This window comes from Pogoniulus pusillus, chromosome Z (assembly GCF_015220805.1).
Source record: "Pogoniulus pusillus isolate bPogPus1 chromosome Z, bPogPus1.pri, whole genome shotgun sequence".
In the NCBI taxonomy this organism is placed as follows: domain Eukaryota; kingdom Metazoa; phylum Chordata; class Aves; order Piciformes; family Lybiidae; genus Pogoniulus; species Pogoniulus pusillus.
Window position 1 is genome coordinate 65,174,158 of NC_087309.1, and position 22,625 is coordinate 65,196,782.

Consider the following 22,625-nt stretch of genomic DNA (forward strand, 5'->3'; position numbering starts at 1 on the left):
CTTGTCCTACTGGCCACACTGTTCCTGATTCAGACTAGGATGCCATTGGCTCTCCTGGCCACCTGGGCACACTGCTGCCTCATGTTCAGCCTACTATCTACCAGTATCCCCAGATCTCTTTCTGCCTTTAAGCCACTAAGGGAGCTTTACAGGCTTAAAAGCATGAAGAGAGCTGTCAGAAGCTCACCACATATGAACTTTGAATAAGCAGCTCAAGAGAGAGGCCCCGGTACTAACTATACCAGCTGACTTGTTCCATTTCTGTTGTAAATATATGTGCTAGTTTGAGGCTATCTGAAATATTTTGATAAGAGAAAGTAGATTATAGGCTGTGAAAAGGAAACAATGGTGATGTCTACTTCACACATAGGCTTTCTGAGATGTATGAAAAACAGAACATAAATATAGATAATGCAGTGTGGCTCTCTCTGTTGTAGCTGGTTCCTGTACTTTTGTCCCCGGCCTGCTTTCTGTGCAACTAATCCTTCTGACTTCTAATCCCCCTGGCCAATCCTCCAAACTCACCTTGCACGTAAGGCAGACTCCAGACTAAGGTAGAGGGGTGGAAAGGAGGTGGAAGCGTGGTTGGGAGCCCCTCCTGGGGTCTCTGGTTTCTGGGAGGGCTGTTGTGCTTCTGTATTACCTTGAACTCGTGTATTTCTGTATATAGCTGTGTATATTGTATATATCTGCTTGTATATTGTGCTAAGCTGTAGAAGTAGCTTCATTTCCATAACTTCCAGCTCATCTGAGTCTAGTCTGGGTGATTTCATAAGAGTGTGTGTGGCACAACACCCAAACCATCACAATATACCAGGACTGACAGACTGGTCCAGGACAGCAACATCTCCAGTGGCAGTAAGACTGAATTGTAATAGAAATAATACAGCATGGCAAAAAATGTCTTATAATGTACCATATATTCTGTACACAGTACTAAATAATGTTTTCACGTTTTGCAGGTCTGCTTCTTGTAGATGTTATTTCAAACACTTCATACTTCTGGCTTAATAGAAAAAAAAAGTGACCCAGTTTTTCTGCTGTTTTCTAAGGTACTGCCATTAACTAACAGATGGAGTATGTCCACTCTAAGTTTAGGATCTCTGTTTTGGTACCTATGCAGTTGCTGCTATGTCCTACAACTAGGCTGTTCGGGACTACGACTATAATTACACCTGTTCTTCTGCATGTATCATAGCAAGAAACAGCCAAAGATAGAGAAATTGAGAGCACCAAGGCATAGATTACAACATGTCTGGACATGATCTAGATTGGTCTCAAAAGGTCAAAAAAGGAATCTGAATTGCAGCTGCATCCTGTACATCATTGTCCTAGAGTTGCTGTGAAGCAGAAATGTGCAAATAGCACATTTCCTCCACAATCTTACTTTTTTTTTCACATTTTCAGAGCTATTGAAAGGATCCTTCACCTTAGTAGAGAATTGTATTGTAATCAAGGACTTGGTAGGTATGAAAAAAACAAAACACAAGTCAACAACAGCCTAAACAAGCTACACGCTATACAAGACAAAGAGAGTCTGTTTTTATTACAGCAAAGGTGTTGAATGCTGCAGAGGCAATTAGCTGTTCCCAATTACCATTTATAAAGAAAGCTCTGGTGTAAGCACAATGAGTGGTATCATGCAAATATCAGCAACCTGACAAAGTCACAAAAAGCTTCAGGAACTCCTTCTTGGAAAAACACTTTGAAATGTGCAGTTCTCTTGCCCAGACAGCTCTGCAGTGTATCCAAGAGAGAATTAGCAACAAATTCATAAATACTCTGCCAGGCAAATGATACACTTCTGAGCAGTTGAAATAGTTACATCCATTGCATTATTTGCACCATTTTCACTTTTAAGCACGCAATGCAGAAAACTGCAGTAAGCAACACCCTGGCAAAACCATAGCTACAAGCTGAGAACAAAAGATTCATTAAAACAAACACAATTTTCTTGCTGTAGGACTTACCCCACTGTGATGTCAAATATGTTGCTTCCAACAGAACTGGATACAGCCATGTCCCCAAGACCTTTGCGTGCTACAATCACACTAGTAATAAGGTCAGGAATGGATGTGCCAGCAGCTAGAATAGTTAATCCCATGATTTCTTCACTAATACCGATAGTCTCTCCAACCTAAAAGGGTAAACAAATACAGAAGTCCTGCAGTGAAGGAATGCTTTCTGTTGTAAACCCTTTTAACCAGGAATATTATCCTGGAGCTTTCTGTCTTACTGGGAGTGGAGAATTACTTGTTTTCACAGATTTCTACATGTTTCAGGAGAAAAGGAAGATTATCAAACAGAAACAGTAGGCATTGACAAGTGGTTGTCTGTGCCTCTAATGCTCCCAGGACAATCGAATCATTCAGTTAGGACAATCACAGCTCTCTCAATTGCTTTCCATCTACTGAGCAGTGATTTACTTCATCCACAGTTGCAGCTCCTAAAATAAAACACCACTCAGCATGAGACAGGTGCTGGACTCTGATTCTAAATGATCTCTCACAGTGCACAACACAGTGCAGTACCACATCCTTACCTGATGTGCCCACCAGACCATTAAGTAAGAAAAAAATGCAATCCAGCTGATAGAGCCAAAAAATGTGATAGGAAAAAATTTTCTTGAGCTCTGAAACAGAAAGAAAGAGAAACAGTGAACATCTAGATTGAAGGCTGATGTGCTGTACTCCAGAATATTTACTTCTGAAAATGGGACTGGCTTCTTTTTCTTTTTCTTTCTTGATCACCTATTCTAACCAACTATTCTGATCATCATCAGTTAATCAAATTAAAAGTCAATAATAGTAAGAAAATTTCTCTCTCCACTGTTATATACTTACCCATGCCTCATTTATAGAATCATAGAATCAACCAGGTTGGAAGAGACCTCCAAGATCATCCAGTCCAACCTAGCACCCAGCCCTAGCCAGTCAACTGCCAGGCTTTACTCAAACAACTCCAGGGACGTTAACTCCACCACCTCCCTGGGCAGCCCATTCCAATGCCAATCACTCTCTCTGGCAAAAACTTCCTCCTAATATCCAGCCTATACCTACCCTGGCACAACTTGAGACTGTGTCCCCTTGTTCTATTGCTGGTTGCCTGGGAGAATAGACCAACCCCCACCTGGCTCCAACCTCCCTTCAGGTAGTTGTAGACAGGAATGAGGTCTGCCCTGAGCCTCCTCTTCTCCAGGCTAAACAACCCCAGCTCCCTCAGCCTCTCCTCACAGGGCTTGTGTTCCAGGCCCCTTCCATCTAACTGCTTCAGTTGTAAAATGACAGCTTAGAAAACATAGAACGTGGCACTGTATTCTGCTACACTGCAGTTTGCATATGTTTCACAGAAAGGTGGCTTGATTTCTGAGTTTATTAAAAACTTAAAGCTTATTAAGAAATAATGTTTTCAAATAGCTAAAACAGGTAGCCATCTGTACCTTTGATTCACACATGACTAACTTTATGCAACACCTTTCACACTTGGTATAACAAGGAGTGCCATACGACAGAGCTAAAAAAAAACAACAAAACAAAACCCCAAACCTTTTTTTTTTTTCCCAGGACATTTAGTTTTGTTGGGAAAACAACCCACTTTCTCAGTCAGAACAGAAGATACATTATGCACATACATTTCATACTTTGTTTTGCAGTTTGTTAAAGAAGCATGTAGAACACACCCTGAGGTCCTTCAATGTATTATAAAATCTGTGTGGCACTATAGTAATGCCATTTTTCCTTTCAGTGCCTCCCTCACTAACCACAAATGTTGAATAGGTAGCATTCCTATAGCCACTGAATTTGGATTAATGAGGATTTTGTTCCTTCCAGCCTTTTGCATTTTCTGTATTTCCTACGGACTAGTTAGGTCTATATTACAAAATGCGATCAGGTTAAACTACGGGAGCAAGGAAATGCATCTGCAGTACTGAACCAGGCAGTAGTTGTCTAAATCAAGTTACTGTTTAAATTAAAATTTGTACTGTGAATGAATGCTACCAGTCTTCAGTAAAATCATAATCTTTATAGGCATCAACCTTCTGAATCCTTGCTTCAGCTACTCCTGGATGCTGCACTACCTCCTCCTCCTAAGTCCTTGCTCTTCAGGAGCCTCCAGATTTTTTGAGCAGTGCACTTGGCCTGTACACCCCTCTGCTTCAGGATGTGCCCCTGCTCCATCAGGAGACTCACTAGCCTGTGGATCCTAAGTATTGTGGGAGCAGAAAGGATTGCAGAGATTTTCCTGAATGTGACTTTTGAGAGAAAATACTATTTGGATTTTGCCAATTCAGTTTGCTGAAGCCTGGTAAAACCCTCTATGTTAGGGACTTTACAGAGCTGCAGAGTCATTTTTGTTTGTGTAACACACTAGAGGCATTTAGATGGGTGTCTTGGGTTTGGAGAGGATAGAATTAATTTCCACAAGAGGGTGGGAGAGGCCACAGTCAGAACAGCCCAGCGAAACCAGGCACTGGGGTATTTGATACCATCCTGATGATCTGCCCAGTGTATAAGGTGTTGGCGGGAAGCTTGCCCTGGGAAGCATGCATGCACACACAACTAGAGTGGGTGGAGTGGGTGGGTGGCTGGGCTGAGTAGTGGCAGGTTCTGAGTGGCAATACATCACTCAGCTTATACATCCTTTAAGTAGTGTCATTACTATTACTACAGTTGTCTGTTGGTTTTTCCTCCCTTTGTGTTTTCTATTAAATTCTCCTTACCTCAACCTACAGAGTTCTGACTTTTCCTCCAGATTCTGCTTCCCATCCTATGGTGGGGGGAGGGAAAAAAACAAGCAGCTGCATGGCCCTCAGCTGCCAGCTGAACCTAAATCACAAGAATGATACAGCATCGGGTTTAGGAACTGCTGACCATGAGTGACTGTGGATTAATTGGTGCTCAGTGAATTGGCCTGGCCATTAGAGCTGGTCATGTGAGAATGACCCTGTCTTTTGTCAGCTCCATCAGAAAACCATGGGACTGGTCCACAACTGGTACACAAAATTGTGTAGACTCTTTCTGCTGATGCAAATGTAACAAGATCAGGTCATTACTGGAAAAAGCTAAAGTCAGCAATAGCAACTGTGCACACTCATCTACAGGACAGGACAACTAAAAGGTCTGTATCTGCTCCAGCTGCAGGTGCAGCTGCAGATTGTACTGCAGGATACTTGCAGACTCCCTTAGGGCACATTGCATATGCTAAAGGTCTTCTGAAAACTGTGCTTGTCCATGTTGGCTAGCGTAACCTATACAATCCCATGACTGAAAATACATAGGAACACTTGTTAAAGTTGCGACAGATTTAACTACACTCCCCAAAGCTCTCAGATATAACTGAACTTCTGTTGGAGTAAGTAAACCATTCCAGTAGGTGTTTTAAACACATTATCTTTAAATGCAGGCATAAATAGCTACAGTAGCACCTGAAAACATCCACTTCAAATAAATCCCATTTCTGTCACAAGCCATATTTCTTGATCTGCCCAGGGTATGTTGGTTGATCTGATTCTTAACTGCTTTGTAACTCTTCACAGATCTAACAGTTCTACAAAAAAGATTTCTAAAGTTTTATGAAGCCAGAAAATCTTGCAAGGAGCTTCAAATATTTAGACACAGGCAGACTTCTAATTTTAAAATCAAAGCTTCTTTTTCACCATTCTTCACAGCCAACTCTGCACTTTTTTGCCTTCTTTTACAAAAATTGGAACTCTATGGGAACAAAAATAGGGAATGAGATGATAAAGTGATAACCTTGGACACAGACCTACAGAGACCAGCTTGTTGCAATGCCATGCAAACAACTGCTAGACAATATTCAAGATACAAGCATATATTGGCTTACAGGAAACTACCAGATCAAGAACTGTACTTGCCAGCAACAGCTCCTTGCCAATGCAATTCTACTTAACAAGTGGTTCTTGCAAAATTAGGTGACATCCACAGATTTCGGGTGGTTAAGAATTACTAGTCAGTAACTGCAACATGTGTATTCCCAGCCTTGTCCTAGCCAGTCCTCCCTCAGTAAAAATTAACTGATAAGCAGCAGTTCAAGGCCAAGAGTACTTTAACATCCTTAAGAGTTTACCTGTTTTAAAATAGGGAACATTTAAAGTCAAAAAGGGCACAATTTAAAGCCTGTACGTATTACAGGTGATGAAATCACAAATGGAATTGGTAGATGCTGCTAAACAATTTGGGCAGTGATTCAGTTTTAGAAATGCTGTAATGACTGTGCTGATTGTATTTCAGATTCTATTTCCAGAGTGTATTAATAATCATGCTTATTTTATAACTAACAACAGCATTCTTTTGAGACTTACCTCACTGCGACTCCCTGACTCTGGGAAATACAGACAGCTGCCAATTTTGTACAGTTTGCTCAAAGAATTAGTCAGAAAGAGCAGATAGTAAATAGTCTCCACCTGTTCTAGTAGGTATTGTGATGGTTGCCTTGTAAAGACAGAGCCCATTTTATTGCCAGTTGGTTCTGTTGTGGTTATGGTAACAGATATTTGAGAAAAGCGATGGCTTGTTCAATTCATACACTATTTTCTTCCAATAAAAGAAAAATAATTTCATAGTTTCACTGTAGATTGGTTGGATTTATATTGTTCCTATCAGAAATATTAATGATATTTTTCTTGGGATGCTTTTTAACTGATTTCATGCCAGTGTCTGAAAAACAGCACTTTAAGTACAAGGAATGATTGAAGTATTAAGCTTTTCATTATAAGAGCCTAATCCTGAAAGACTGAGTGCTAATAATTTTCAAAGCAACTGTCTTAATTTTAGGTACTATAATTACCAACATCTTTACTTTACCTTTTACCTGCATGAATCATATGTTTGTCTCACACATAATCTTATCTGCATTGCAAGGTCTGATCTTCCTTTCATACTTGACAGTGCTTAAATCTCATTACTCAGAATCTGCTCCTGTAACTGAATCTGTGCAGGAACATCTTGTCCTTGTCCTCTTAGTAACAGTACCTCTCTGTAAGGCAGCAAGAGTTCATGTAAGTTGTACCTTTTTGTCGGTAGTGGGAATTTGCAGAGATGGAGAGAACAGCCCACATGGGCCATGAGAGCAGGACTGCAGCCATGACAGCTTGCCTTTTTTATTTTGGCTTGCAACACAAAAGGCAGGGCAGTATGGCTATAACAAAAGGGACAGTGTTCAATATCTGCCACTGACCCACTAGGCCATCTTGGTCATACAATTTTACTTTCAGTCTTTCAGTAGCCTTTACTGCAGAAGGCAGACAGTTATGTTTGTGGCCTGTACAGAGCCACCAGGGAAATAAGCTATTAGTGCAGGAAAAATTGTTATTGGTCACAACACCTGAACAAAAAGTCAGGCACAAAAGACCTCTAGAGCACAACTACATCTGGTATATTGCCTGTAATGTTATTAATGCCACAGTAAGGATTTTAATGTATATTTGTCTAATGTGAGCATGTATCATTAAGGCATTAAACGCACATTAAAATGCATCAGCTATTGAATCAGAGGAAAGTTAATTGAACTAATGGATAATCTACTCTGTATAAAAATCTGTGTATGTGTACAGCAATGCACAATAAAGCAAAAAGGATTCCTGATCTCCTTTTATGATCAGGTTACCTACCTGGTGAATGTGGGGCAGGCTGTGGATGTAGTCTACCTGGACTGCAGCAAAGCCTTTGACACTGTCTGCCATGAGAAGCTCCTAGCCAAGCTGGCAGCTCATGGTTTGGACAGATTCACTCTGTGCTGGATCAAGAACTGGCTGGATGGCAGAGCTCAGAGAGTGGTGGTGAATGGTGCCACATCCAGTTGGCAGCCAGTCACTAGTGGTGTTCCCCAAGGATCAGTGCTGGGCCCAGTCCTGTTCAATATCTTTATTGATGATCTGGACAAGGGGATTGAGTCCAGCATCAGTAAGTTTGCAGATGACACCACATTGGGAGCAGGTGTTGATCTGTTGGAAGGTAGGAGAGCCCTGCAGAGGGACCTGGACAGGCTGGATGGGTGGGCAGAGGCCAATGGGATGAGATTTAACAAGGCTAAGTGCAGGGTTCTGCACTTTGGCCACAACAACCCCAAGCAGCACTACAGGCTGGGGACTGAGTGGCTGGAAAGCAGCCAAGAGGAAAGGGACCTGGGGGTACTGATAGATAGTAGGCTGAACATAAGCCAGCAGTGTGCCCAGGTGGCCAAGAGAGCCAATGGCATCCTGGCCTGCATCAGGAACAGTGTGGACAGTAGGACAAGGGAGGTTATTCTTCCCCTGTACTCAGCACTGGTCAGGCCACACCTTGAGTGCTGTGTCCAGTTCTGGGCCCCTCAATTCAAGAGAGATGTTGAGGTGCTGGAACATGTCCAGAGAAGGGCAACAAAGCTGGTGAGGGGCCTGGAACACAAACCCTGTGAGGAGAGGCTGAGGGAGCTGGGATTGTTTAGCCTGGAGAAGAGGAGACTCAGGGGTGACCTCATTGCTGTCTACAATTACCTGAAGGGAGGTTGTAGCCAGGTGGGGGTTGGCCTCTTCTCCCAGGCAACCAGCAATAGAACAAGGGGACACAGTCTCAAGTTGTGCCAGGAAAGTATAGGCTGGATGTTAGGAGGAAGTTCTGGACAGAGAGAGTGATTGGCATTGGAATGGGCTGCCCAGGGAGGTGGTGGAGGCACCGTCCCTGGAGGTGTTCAGGAAAAGCCTGGCTGAGGCACTTAGTGCCATGGTCTAGTTGACTGGCTAGGGCTGGGTGCTAGGTTGGACTGGATGATCTTGGAGGTCTCTTCCAACCTGGTTGATTCTATGATTCTATGATTCTGTGATTTTGCAAACTTTATAATCAAAGACATTGTATATGAAATAATTCTGACTCTCATGGATCTACATATAGCTTGACATAGTAAAACTAAATGCATCAGGACTAACACATACTGCAGAGAAGAGGCTTTAGAAGGAAAGGAGAACACATTTTTGAAAAGTGGGTACCACAGAGAATGTCAAAGGCTCCATATGGTCTTTCCAATCAGTGTATTGCACATACATGTTCATTTTATCGACATGCTAATCTGAGCATCCAGTTGCAGGATTTGGCTTTCTGACTAAATGTGACACACTTGCAAATCAAGCTCCTGATGGTAGGCCTACATATAAAATCTATTTAAGTAATATTTAGGTGTTGCCTTTGCCTCAGAGATTGCATGGAAAGTTGTTTCCTCCTGCACATGTTGAGCTGTGATATTGAGGTTGAGTTTTGCTAACAAGGAGATAGTGCACAGGTATCAGTGAAAATCTCTGACAGGCAAACATACTAATGAAGCAACCCTGAAAATTTAGACAGTTCAAACAAACCATCTGGTTAACTCTGACAGCAATGTTCAAAGCAAGCAGCTTGTCTTACTGATTCATGCTGCTACCTCTTCTATTATTGCTACACACAATTACAAGCTGCATTTCTTTAACTTCCGCATAAACCCCTCCCTCTTCTTCCAGTTACTGAAATGTTAAAACTCTTTTGCCCATTGTCACACCTTGTATACACAACTGTCCTTATCTTATGTGTTAGCTGGAGGGTGTAGTTGGAGCTAATTTTCTGTCATTGTTGCCTCTGTTGCTGCCACTCTGCAGTGCCCTGACCTTTACCATGCAAGAACTGAGGGAGGAACTTAAAACCTCCATATCCAATTTGGCAAAGCATAACATTCCTTCACCTTCTGAATTGGTAAATCTTTTTGCAATCAAGAACAGACGCTCAGCTCCTGGAAGGCAATTTCAGCCCAGGAGACAAAATCCACCTAGACATCAGCAATCATGTGGGTCTTTTTGGATAATCCTGCATGACCAATTGGGTGGGAACATGAATAAGTGGGATGGTCAAAATACTTCAGTTCTTTTGAAAAGAGTCAGAGAACTGCAGAGTGGCAGAAACAGAGGCAGCAATGCCAGAAAAGTAGCTGTCACTTCTTCAGCTCCACACAGTAATTGCAACTGGTTCGATAATTACAATTTCTGTCACCACAACACTAATCATTGCCATGTTCAACATTATTGGGGGGGGTCCTGCCACACATACCACACATACTGTGTTCAACATTATGGGGGGTCCTGCTTCTACCTGGGAGGAGGAAAAGGTTAGCGGAGAAAACCAAATCTATTAGAATGTATTCATTAGGTGGCCTGGCAGTTCAAAAGTTTGGAAATACAGGGCTTGAGCTGACACAGGTGCTCAGTGTACTTTATTGCCATCCAGTTGCAAAGGGACAGAGTCTATCACTATTTCTGGAGTCACTGGTGGATCTCCAGAGTTAACTAAGTTGCAGGCTGAAATAAGTTTAACTGGTAGAGAGTGGAAGAAACATCCTACTGGAACTGGTCTTGCTGCACCTTGCATTCTGGGAATTGACTTTTTGAGACAAAATTGTTTCAAAGATCTCAAAGGTCATAAGTGGGCTTTTGGAATAGCATCTGTGGAGATTGAGGATGGTAAATTGAAAATGTCCATTAGACCTGAACTTTCTGGTGAATTTGCAGTTATGGGATATCATGACATAGAGGATCTGAAACTGCCAATTGGAACTCAAACTGTGCACCACAGGCATTACAGGACTAACCGTGACTCTTTGTTGCCCATTTATCAGCTGATTCGTCCACTGGGAAGTCAAAACATGACCAGAAAAGTTAATTCACCTTTCAACAGCCTGATTTGGCCTGTGTGCAAGGCCAACGGAGACTGGCATCTCACAGTGGACTTGCATGCTACCCATGAGCACAGCTGTGTTGGACATGCTGGAACTCCAGTATGAGCTCGAATTGAAGGAGGCCAAATGGTATGCTACCACAGACACTGCTAATGCTTTCTTCTCTATTCCCATAGCAGAGGAATGCAGGCTCCAGTTTGCTTCACGGTGAAAGCAATCCAGTACCAGTTCAATTGTTTGCCTCAGGGGTGGAAGCACAGCTCAACAATCTGGCGCTCAGTGTTCTATGGTGCATTGGAGAAATTAAAAGCCCCAGAGCATACACAAATCATCAAAGACATCATTGTGTGGGGCCAAACTGCTGAGGAAGTCTTCAAGAAAGGTAACAAAATCACTGACATTCTGTTGCAATCAGGTTTTGCCATTAAGAGAGACAAGGTCAAAGGACCTGCCAGGGAAATTCAGTTTCTGGGAGTGCAGTGGCAGGATGGTCGCCGTTACATTCCTCAGGATGTGACTGACAAAGTCTCCACCATGGCAGTTTCCACCAATAAGAAGGACACTCTGTCTTTCTTGGGTGCAGTGGGATTTTGGAGACTACACATTCCTGGTTTCAGTCAAATTGTCAAACTTCTGCACGATGTGACTCATAAGAGAAACAATTTCGAGTGGGGACCTGAACAACAAGCAGCCTCTGATCAGATCAAGCGAGAAGTAGTCAATGCAGTGGTTTGGGACCTGTGCGATCTGGTCCAGACATTAAAAACATTCTGTATGTGGCTGTGATTGACAATGGTCCAACTTGGAGCTCCAAATGAGACATGTGGCCATCCACTTGATTTCTGGGGTCATAGACACAGAGGTTCAGAGGCAAATTACACCTCAACAGAGGAAGAAATACTAGCAGCCTATGAAGGAGTGAAAGCAGCTTCTGAAGTGACTGGAATTGAGTCACAATTGTTTTCAGCTCCTAAATTGCTAGTTCTAAACTGGATGTTCAAATGCAAAGGTTCAATACTGCATCATGACACAGATGCAACCTTGGCTTTGATAACCCAACAAGCATGAATGGGTAATCTCAATTGACCTGGTTCCATGGAAGTCATCACCAATTGGCTGGAAGGCACAGACTGTACAAAACCTCCAGAGGAGAAAATAACTCATTCTGGGGAAGTTCCTCCCTATGGTGATCTCTCTGTTCAGGAAAAGAACTATGCTTTGCTCACAGATGGTTCCTGTCATCTTGTTGGGAACAAGCAAAGTGGAAATCAGCAGTCTGGACTCTATCAGGAGAGTTACTGAAGCAAGAGATGGAGAAGGAGAATCCAGTCAATTCACTGAGGTAAAAGCTGTCCAGCTTGCTCTTGATGTGGCCGAACGTGAAAATTGGCCTATCCTTTACCTCTACACCAACTCATGGATGGTAGCCAAAGCTTTCTGGGGTTGGCTAAAAGACTGGAAGAAGAATGGTTGGCAGAGGAAAGGAAAGCCCATTTGGTGTGCTGATCTATGGCAGGACATTGATGCACGGCTGGAGAGAACTCCAGTGAAAGTGCGGCACGTAGACGCACACATGCCTAAGAGCAGAGCTACTGAGGAACATCAGCACCACCAGCAGGCAGACCAAGCTGCTAAGATTTCTCAAGTTGATACCAACTCTGATCTTGACCTTGATTGGAAACACCGAGGTGAACTGTTCCTAGCTCAGTGGGCCCATGATTCATATGGACACCAAGGCAGAGATGGAACATACCGATGGGCACGTGATAGGTCAATTGACTCGTCCATGGATGCTATCACCCAAGTCATTCATGACTGTGACATTTGTGCTGCTTTTAAGCAGGCTAAGCAAATCAAGCCCTTATGGTATGGTAAGAGATGGTCAAAGTACAAGTATGGTGAAGCCTGGCAGATTGACTACATCACTTTACCTCGATCTCATTCTGGCAAGCAGTATGTGCTAACGATGGTAGAGGCCAGCACCGGATGGTTGGAAACCTATCCAGTTCCACATGCTACTGCACGTAACACCATTCTTGGCTTGGAGAGACAGATCATGTGGAGACATGGAACTCCAGAGAGAATAGAGTCAGACAATGGCACTCATTTCAAGAACAATCTTGTGAAAAACTGGGCCAAAGAGCATGGTATTGAGTGGATCTACCACATACCCTACTATGCACCAGCTTCAGGGAAGATTGAACTCTACAATGGTTTGCTGAAAACCACCCTAAAAACCATGGGAGATGGAACTCTGAAAAACTAGGACAAACATTTAGCACAAGCTACCTGGTTGGTAAATAGTAGTAGAGGTTCAGTAAACAGAGCAGGACCTGCACAATCAGATTTGGTCCAAACAGTAGACGGTGATAAAGTTCCTGTTGTACGTGAAAAGAATCTGTTAGGGAAAACTGTTTGGGTATTTTCTCCTTTGGGCGAAGGGAAACCTGTCCAAGGGGTGGTGTCTGCTGAAGGTCCTGGTCATACCTACTGGGTAATGCAGGAGAATGGTGAAATTCAGTGTATTCCACAGAGAAATCTAACCTTAGCTGAGTGAGTCTAAAGTCAGAGTGTCTAATACAAGCTGTTAGGAGTTTTCTGTTCTAGGTACCATCGGTGTCCAACAATGAAAGAATCTATGAGAGAATCTACAGTACATGAGCATGAACTCAATGTCACCTAGGAGAACCTGTTCTTGTCTCACCTGTGAGGAGACAAACTGTTCTGAGCTTTTGAGTCACCTACATCTGAGATAGCCAGAATGAAGTGTGAACTGAACTTGTAATATTTATTAGTGTAAATATTGTTTTAGATTAGATCAGATAATTCTCAGCGATACTCTGAGTGAAGTAGACAGGGGTGGATTGTGCTAGTTTGAAGCTAGCTAGAATGTTTTGGTAAGAACTAGATCACAGGCTGTGAAAGGAAAATGATGGTGATGTCTACTTCCCTCAGAAGTCTCACTGAGGAGTTTGGGAAGAAGAAATGAAAACATTAGATAACACTCTCGCCATTTTTTTTTCTCTCACTCTCGCTTGGGCTGCTGACTGAGCTGCATCTCTCTAACACACCCTCCACTCAGCTTTGCTTCTTAACCTCTTGGCTGAACCTCTATTCTTCCTTGGGACTGGGGTAAGGTTGAGAGGGGCAGGGGGAAGGTGCAAGGGTGGTTGAGAGCCCCTCCTGAGGACTCAGGTTTCTGGGAGTGGAGTTGTGTTTCTGTATTACCTCTTACCTTGTATATTACTGTCTATAAATGTATATACTGTAAATATCTGCTTGTATATTGTGCTAGCTGTAAATAAATAGCTTCACTTATATTCCCAGAGCCAGCTGAGACTAGTCTAGGTAATTTCTAAAGCGTGGGGGGTGGGGAACACCCAAACCATCACAAGAATCATAGAATCAACCAGGTTGGAAGAGACCTCCAAGATCATCCAGTCCAACCTAGCACCCAGCCCTATCCATTCAACCAGACCATGGCACTAAGTGTCTCATCTGGTCTTTTCTTGAACACCTCCAGGCATGGTGACTCCACTACCTCCATGGGCAGCCCATTCCAATGCCAATCACTTTCTCTGGCAAGAACTTCCTCCTAACATCCAGCCTATACTTCCTCTGGCACAACTTGAGACTGTGTCCCCTTGTTCTGTTGCTGGTTGCCTGGGAGAAGAGACCAACCCCCACCTGGCTGCCACCTCCCTTCAGGTAGTTGTAGACAGTAATGAGGTCACCCCTGAGCCTTCTCTTCTCCAGGCTAAACAACCCCAGCTCCCTCAAACTCTCCTCATTGGACTTGTGCTCCAGGCTCTTCACCAGCCTTGTTCCCCTTCTCTGGACACATTCCAGCACCTCAACATCTCTCTTGAATTGAGGAGCCCAGAACTGGACACAGTACACACAACTTTCTGGGAGACCTCTTTCCAAAACCATTACTGTAATAGCTGTTTTCACATGCACAGTACAGAACATTGGATAGGCCTGAATGTCTATCAATTTTAACTTCAGATTTTAAAAATCCTAAAGAATGCACATTTCAGCCCAAATTATGTAAAAAACCCATACAGCCAGGGATGGTTTTGAATGATGGAAGGCAAAAGCATACAGAAATAAACAATCTTGATATTGGTATAGTATGCTATCTGTGTCAGCAAACAAGAAGTGTTTACCAAACTTTCTGGAAAAGTTTAAGAAAAGAAAGCCTGAAGATTTGAAGGGAAAATAGTAGTTTATCTCCTTTAAGAAACCTTCATCTAAAAAGAAATCAGAGCTCTTATTTTAGTTTGTTTCTTGCACTGAACTGCAGTTTTTCAGTGTGTGGGAGGAGGAAAACAGAATTCAGAGTGCTCATATATAACCTCATAAATTGCATAAACTCCTGCAGCAGTTTTAAATCTACTTTTGATCCAGAAGGGAAAAGAGATTAGAAAACTATTCAAGATTTTTTTCAGCTTTTGACTTTTTTTTTTTTTTTTCACTTTTCATAACCCTCCCCAGTCAAGTCTATTTGTGTATGTAAATATAAAAGTGGTAAGCCTTGATAGCTTGTCACGATAAGTCACTGGTATTAAGAATCAGTATTGTTAATACTTCAAGCTGTGTATGGGACAAAAACTAGCACATATTCCACACGAGGAAGGATTTACAGGTCTTGTTATAGAATGAAAATTAAAAGATGCTGAGTAGAAGACAAAGGACTAGTGGAATATTCCTTTGAGAGAAACAAAAGTAATTATTTTTGAACAACGATGAAATTGAGATTTCTTAAACAGTGTTTCCAGGGCACTGCAGATGGACAGACTTCCTCAGTACTTAACATCACAGTATCACAGTATCACAGTATCAAAAAGGTTGGAAGAGACCTCACAGATCATCAAGTCCAACCCTTTACCACAGAGCTCAAGGCTAGACCATGGCACCAAGTGCCACATCCAATCTTGCCTTGAACAGCTCCAGGGACGGCGACTCCACCACCTCCCCGGGCAGCCCATTCCAGTGTCCAATGACTCTCTCAGTGAAGAACTTTCTCCTCACCTCGAGCCTAAATCTCCCCTGGCGCAGCCTGAGGCTGTGTCCTCTCGTTCTGGTGCTGGCCACCTGAGAGAAGACAGCAACCTCCTCCTGGCCACAACCACCCCTCAGGTAGTTGCAGACAGCAATAAGGTCACCCCTGAGCCTCCTCCAAGCTAAACAATCCCAGCTCCCTCAGCCTCTCCTCATAGGGCTTGTGCTCAAGGCCTCTCACCAGCCTCGTCGCCCTTCTCTGGACACGCTCAAGCATCTCAATGTCCCTCCTAAACTGGGGGGCCCAGAACTGAACACAATACTCAAGGTGTGGTCTAACCAGCGCAGAGTAGAGGGGCAGAATGACCTCCCTGCTCCTGCTGACCACACCATTCCTGATGCAGGCCAGGGTGCCACTGGCTCTTGGCCACCTGGGCACACTGCTGGCTCATGTTCAGGCGGGTATCAGTCAGCACCCCCAGATCCCTCTCTGTTTAGCTGCTCTCCAGCCACTCCGACCCCAGCCTGTATCTCTCCATGGGGTTGTTGTGGCCAAAGTGCAGCACCCTGCACTTGGAGCTATTGAACCCCATCCCATTGGACTCTGCCCATCTGTCCAGGCAGCCAAGGTCCCGCTGCAGAGCCCTTCTGCCCTCCAACCCAGCCACATCTGCCCCCAGCTTGGTGTCATCTGCAAACTTGCTGATGACTGACTCCATGCCCTCATCCAGATCATCTATGAAGATGTTAAAGAGGATGGGGCCCAGCACTGATCCCTGAGGGACACCACTAGTGACAGCCGCCAGCTGGATGTGGCACCATTCACCACCACTCTCTGGGTCCGGCCCTCCAGCCAGTTCCTAACCCAGCACAGAGTGTTGCCATCCAAGCCATGGGCTGACAGCTTAGCCAGCAGTGTGCTGTGGGGGACAGTGTCAAAGGCCTTGCTGAAGTCCAGATAGACCACATCCACAGGCCTCCCCACACCCACCAAGCGGGTCACCTGATCATAGAAGGAGATCAGGTGGGAGAGGCAGGATCTGCCCTTCCTAAACCCATGCTGGCTGGACCTCAGCCCTTTGCCATCCCTCAGATGCACAGTTATTGCCCCCAAGATAACCTGATCCATCAGTTTCCCTGGCACTGAGGTCAGGCTGACAGGTCTGTAGTTCCCAGGTTCCTCCATCCGACCCTTCTTGTGGATGGATTATCCAGAAAAGATTCACCAAGTGCAGATGTGAGGACCCCAGAAAGGTTTTTAAGTGCTTTCACTTTGTGCCATAAAATACTCAACTGGCAATCTCTACAGAGCTATTGCCAACCAGGTGCCCATAAGCACTCGGTTAAAGATCTGAAGACTGATGTTCTGACAAATTCTCAAAGAAGACACTACAGAAAAAATAATCACGGACCAGATCCTCCTGAAGGCTCTGCTAAGGGAAATGGGAAACATTCAGTGATTGGTGACTGGTGGTAACCAGCGATGTCTTCACCAAGGGCAAATCATGCCTGACAAATTTAGCGGCTTTCATGATGAAGCCACAGCAACAGTGGACAAGGGAAGGGCAACTGATGTCATCTACCTGGACCTGAGTAAGGCATTTGACTGTGTCCCACATGACATCCTGGTCACCAAACTGGAAAAACATGGACTTGATGGGTGGAGCACTGCTGGATAAGGAATTGGCTGGATGGTCACACACAGAGAGTGGTGATCAACGGAACAGTGTCCACCTGGACACCGGTGACAAGCGACATTCCTCAGGGTTCAGTGCTGGGACCAGTGCTGTTTAACATCTATGTCAGTGATTTGGACAGAGGAATCGAGTGCACCCTCAGCAAGTTTGCAGATGACACCAAGCTGTGTGGCACAGTCAGCTTGCCAGAGGACAGGAATGTCATCCAGGGGGACCTGAACAGGCTGGAGAGGTGGGCCCAGGCCAACCTCATGACATTCAACAAGGCCAAGTGTAAGGTCTTGTGCCTGGTTCAGTGCAATCCCAAGCACAAATCCAGGCTGGGTGGTGAATGGCTGGAGAGTAGCCCTGAGGAAAAGGACCTGAGGGTCTGGGTTGATGAAAAACTCAACATGAGCTGGCAGTGTGCACATGCAGCCCAGACAGCAACTGTGTGCTGGGCTGCATCAAGAGAATTGTGGCCAGCAGAGCAAGGGAGGTGATTCTCGCCCACCTCTCTGCTCTCATCAGACCCCACCTGGAGTACTGTGTGCAGTTCTGAAGCTTCCAACACAAGAAGGACATAGAATTGTTGGAGCAAGTCCAGAGGAGGGCCATGAAGGTGATCAGAGGGCTGGAGCAGCTCTGCTATGAGGACAGGCTGCAAGAGCTGAGGCTCCTCAGCCTGGAGAAGAGAAGGCTTCAAGGAGACCTTATAGTGGCCTTCCAGTATCTGAAGTGGGCCTATAGGAAGGTTGGAGAGGGTCTATTTGCATGGTCTTGTAATGACAAGACAAGGGGTAATGGGTTTAAACTGGCAGAGGGTAGATTCAAACTAGATGTTAGGAAAGGATTCTTTACAGTGAGAATGATGAGATACTGGCACAGACTGTGGATGTTCCCTCCCTGGAGGTGTTCAAGGCCATGCTGGATGAGGTCTTGAGTGACCTCTTCTAGTGGGAGGTGTCCCTGCCTATGGAGGGGGGGGTGGAGTGTTTGAACTGGATGATCTCTGAGGTTCCTTCCAACCTAAACCATTCTATGATTCCATGAATTAGCTGTATTCTTACATCAATCTACCACAGTCTCTTTTTGGCACTTGGCTAGACTGCCACCCTGTCGTGCAGAATGCATCCACTTACAACGAGTTACTTACAGGTTTCCTGACATCTGGGAGGGAAACCCATAGTGGAAAAACAATGGGTAATACAAGAAGGTAGGTGAGTTGCTTGCGTGGGGTGTCAGGCCAGGCCAGGCTGAGAGGCTGGTCTTCGTCCTCTTCATTCTGTAAGAAAAGATACAGTGAGCAGAATACTAAAGGTTTGGGATTCTTTAAAGAGGAGTCCTGAGAATTACATGGCATTTCAGTGAGAATCCACGAAGTCTGAAATCACTGTCTTAACACTACACCTACCTAACAATGTTAGATAGGACACAGTAAAAAATACACAGAATTGAATATTAATACAGAATTATACAATACTTGTATATTAATACAGAATTATACAATACTTGTATATAGATACAAGAATTGTATATAAATACAGAATTGTTTTGGTTGCAAAATATCTTTATGATCATTGAGTCCAATCACTATCTTACTCTACCAATTCTGGTGTTAAATCATGTCCCTCAGGACCAAATTATGCCTCTTTTAAGAAACCTCCAGGGAAGAGGATTCAATCACCTCCTTGGGAAGCCTATTCCAGCATTTGATACCTCTTACCATAAAGAGATCTCTTCTAATGTCCAATCTAAACCTCCCTTAGCACAACTTGAGGTCTTTTCTTCTTGTGCTATCACTTGATACGAGGGAGACGAGATCAAGCACTCACCTTGCTCGGACATTCTTTCAGGTAATTGTAGAGAGTGTTAGGGCCACCCCTCAGCCTCCTTTTCTCCAGACTAAACAACTCCAATTCCCTCAGCTGATAAGCATGATTCAGTCTTTAGGGTGTAAGTATATGGTTCGAATTTATGCTACAGAACAAGGCAACTGAAAAAAGTGGACCAAATGGTTCTTTCACATAGACACGTGTAATGCAAACCCTGTTAACTCAGTAAATACTGAAGAAGCCTAAGAAAGAGTGCCTGGTGAAGACTGTGTTTGTTTTGAGAGCATGAGAGGCACACAGGTACTTCTTCATATAGTCTTCTTCTTTTAATAATTGAGAATTCAATTTCCTTTGCAGCGTGCAACATAATTTGCCCACAGATTTATAATACAGTCCTATGCTAAGGTTGCTTACATAAACCTTGTAACAAAGCTATAAGAGCCATTCATTTGAATTATTATTTTCTGAGCAAAAGAATTGTTGATTAAATGTTACTGTATGCTGGCATTGTTCATAACATTTTCTATTCTATATTTCATAGCACTTCTATTTCATAATATTTTTATGCCATTTTACATTTAACGATATTTTATACTTATTGCTAATTTTGGTTGATGAACCTCTCTTAGTTACTTCACTATTATGATCTCCTGAATTGTTTAGCTGCTCAGCTACCTGAACTAGCAAACATCTGCAATGGCAAGGCCAAAGTCTCAGCTCAGGCTCTTTCTTCATGTCTGTAGCACGCGAATTGGACTGAAAGAAAATCCGTATTTAACTCTTAACACATTGACAGGCTACAGCTTCATTTGCCATATGCATTGATGTCAACAGAAGACAAGAGGTGTAAGCATTCAGAGATTTTTAAAAGATACATAGGCAAATTTGTCACATGCAACTCAGTCCTTAAGAGGTTCCTGTGCTAAAGAATCAGCTTTTGCCTTTAGCTTTCAGCTCTTTACCAAAGCAGACAGATGATTTCTACCTCATTCACTAAGGTAATCTATTGAAGCCTGACTTTTAGGAGACTGGGCTAGTGCAAGAGTTTGTGGGGCTGTTTCCTAAAGAACAGATCTATTCTGTTTCCATTCCGGTAAATGCTGCTGGGGTGGGAAAATCGATCCGAGACAGACACTTAGCTTTGAAATGTGATGACTGAGGTAAAATTTGAGCACAAAAGGACCAATGGAAGGGTTGCCTAGGTAACTCATTCTGAGTGGCCTGCGTATAATCCAAGCAATGGACTCAGCTGGAATAAAGCGTCATAAATGGCAGCTTCAGAAACAGCACTGAGTAACCAAGTACTTCCTGAATTGCCATCTTGAGAGATCAGCCATGATTAACAACCGTATTTAATCACAACAAAAGCTTTACATTAGTCTAAATTTGCACATGAGTCTGCAGAATGCACAGAGATGAATAAATAATCTGGTTCATGCAGTACGGTACCAGTAGATGCTGCACTATAATGCTGGGTCTCATTCTGGTCTTGTGTCAGTGCCAAAGAATACTTGGTTATCATGAGGACACAGGCAATGTGAGTGACCATAGAAAGGACCACAAAGTACTACATGTGAGAGGCCTTGAGCACAAGCCCTACGAGGAGAGGCTGAGGGAGCTGGGATTGTTTAGCCTGGAGAAGAGGAGGCTCAGGGGTGACCTTATTGCTGTCTACAACTACCTGAGGGGTGGTTGTGGCCAGGAGGAGGTTGCTCTCTTCTCTCAGGTGGCCAGCACCAGAACAAGAGGACACAGCCTCAGGCTGTGCCAGGGGAAATTTAGGCTCGAGGTGAGGAGAAAGTTCTTCACTGAGAGAGTCATTGGACACTGGAATGGGCTGCCCAGGGAGGTGGTGGAGTCGCCGTCCCTGGGGCTGTTCAAGGCAGGATTGGACGTGGCACTTGGTGCCATGGTCTAGCCTTGAGCTCTGTGGTAAAGAGTTGGACTTGATGATCTGTGAGGTCTCTTCCAACCTTGGTGATACTGTGATACTGTGATGTGGAGACTGCAGATGTATCTTGAGAAACCTTGATCCATCTGTCTTTTAACCTTCAGGTTGTGTTGCCTCATCCCTCTCCCTAAGACAGCTAGCCTTAAAATTTAAGGCCAAGCTCAAGCTCACAGTGCAGTAGGGCAAAACCTTTTTTCTCACTAGTCTAACTGCAGGACATATTACAGATGTTACAGAGAGGATCTTCACTTCCTTTTTTGTAAATCAGAATAAGGTTCTGATTTTCAAATGCTGACCTTCAAACACTCAGCTGAAGTAAGGAAGTGCAATGTACTTACAAATTTAGCTACTGTTAATTTCAAGCAGTGCTGAACTATCCACTGAAGTTGAATACATGAGAGGGAAATACTTTTGGCAGCTATAAAACCACATAAATATGAATATTGTGCACTAAGTCTGGACAAAGTAGCATCAAGACAAAGTGTGCTGATATGACACAGATTTATGGCAGAGATTGTGCATGTTGTGTGTGGCTCCAGGCTATCTGAAATGTACATTCTGAATATGCACCATCACAATTTGTTGAAACTAATCCTGAAGCTACAGTTTTATTTTCGTTTGTATGATGAAAGGTCAGTATTCACAATATTAATTACGTATGATTCTCTTCTCTAATGCTAACATGATACACATGCTGGAATTTAGTTGCCTAAACACATATATGGTGGTGCCATTTTACATACTTTCTGGTATCTCACTTGAACTCTACATAGTCCACCAGAAGTGGAAACCATTCTGGTAATTTGTCACATACTTGCCACTACCACAGAAAAATCTACATTTCTCTAGACCAGATAAGGTGGTACTATGTGCCCATCTGTTTTCAAATTAGTCCTACGCCGAAATTGCCTCCCTGATATGACTCGGTGACACAATGGCTTTAGAGACACTGAAGCAAATGGATGGGAAAGCTGCATTAGTTGACATTATGAACCCTGATGATTGCACAGTATGTACAAAAATTTCACATGAACCTATATTGCTGTCACAAAAACATGAGCCATATTACAGCCAAGTAAAACCTTACTCTGTAGACACAACCATGGCTCTCCATTTTGGTGACTTGTTTGAAAGGCTGGTCCAGAATATACTAATTAATGTAGCAATTAATAATTTACTTATATTAACACAAAAGGTATTGATTCTAAGTGTTTTTAGAACATTCAGAAGACTGAATATAGTCATTAAGTACATCAAGATTGCTCCTGGCAGAAATTACTGGCACCAGTAACATTTTCTCTTAACCAGCATGATCACCTGAAGATGTTTTCCTAGGCTGCATTTAAAGGTTGATGTCTGGTAGGTAGTAAGTGATTTAGGGGAGGTGAGAGAGAAAAAATTAGTGTAAAACCACTACAACACTTTTCACAGTATGGTAAGACTGACTGTACTGGGAAGATAAAAACA

The 22,625-nt window shown here is 43.5% G+C and overlaps 1 protein-coding gene across 3 annotated transcripts in view; it reads right to left on the reverse strand.

Annotated features, from left to right (window-relative positions):
- SLC24A2 (solute carrier family 24 member 2) overlaps positions 1 to 22,625 on the reverse strand; it is a 133,825-nt gene that overhangs the window by 4,411 nt on the left and 106,789 nt on the right. For all 3 annotated transcript variants that reach the window (XM_064176747.1, XM_064176746.1, XM_064176748.1), the window contains 3 exons: positions 18,529 to 18,657; positions 2,543 to 2,632; positions 1,971 to 2,137 (listed from right to left, as the gene is read on the reverse strand). In XM_064176747.1, the coding sequence (XP_064032817.1) occupies positions 1,971 to 2,137; positions 2,543 to 2,632; positions 18,529 to 18,657 (386 nt within the window). The remainder of the gene's footprint in view (positions 1 to 1,970; positions 2,138 to 2,542; positions 2,633 to 18,528; positions 18,658 to 22,625) is intronic.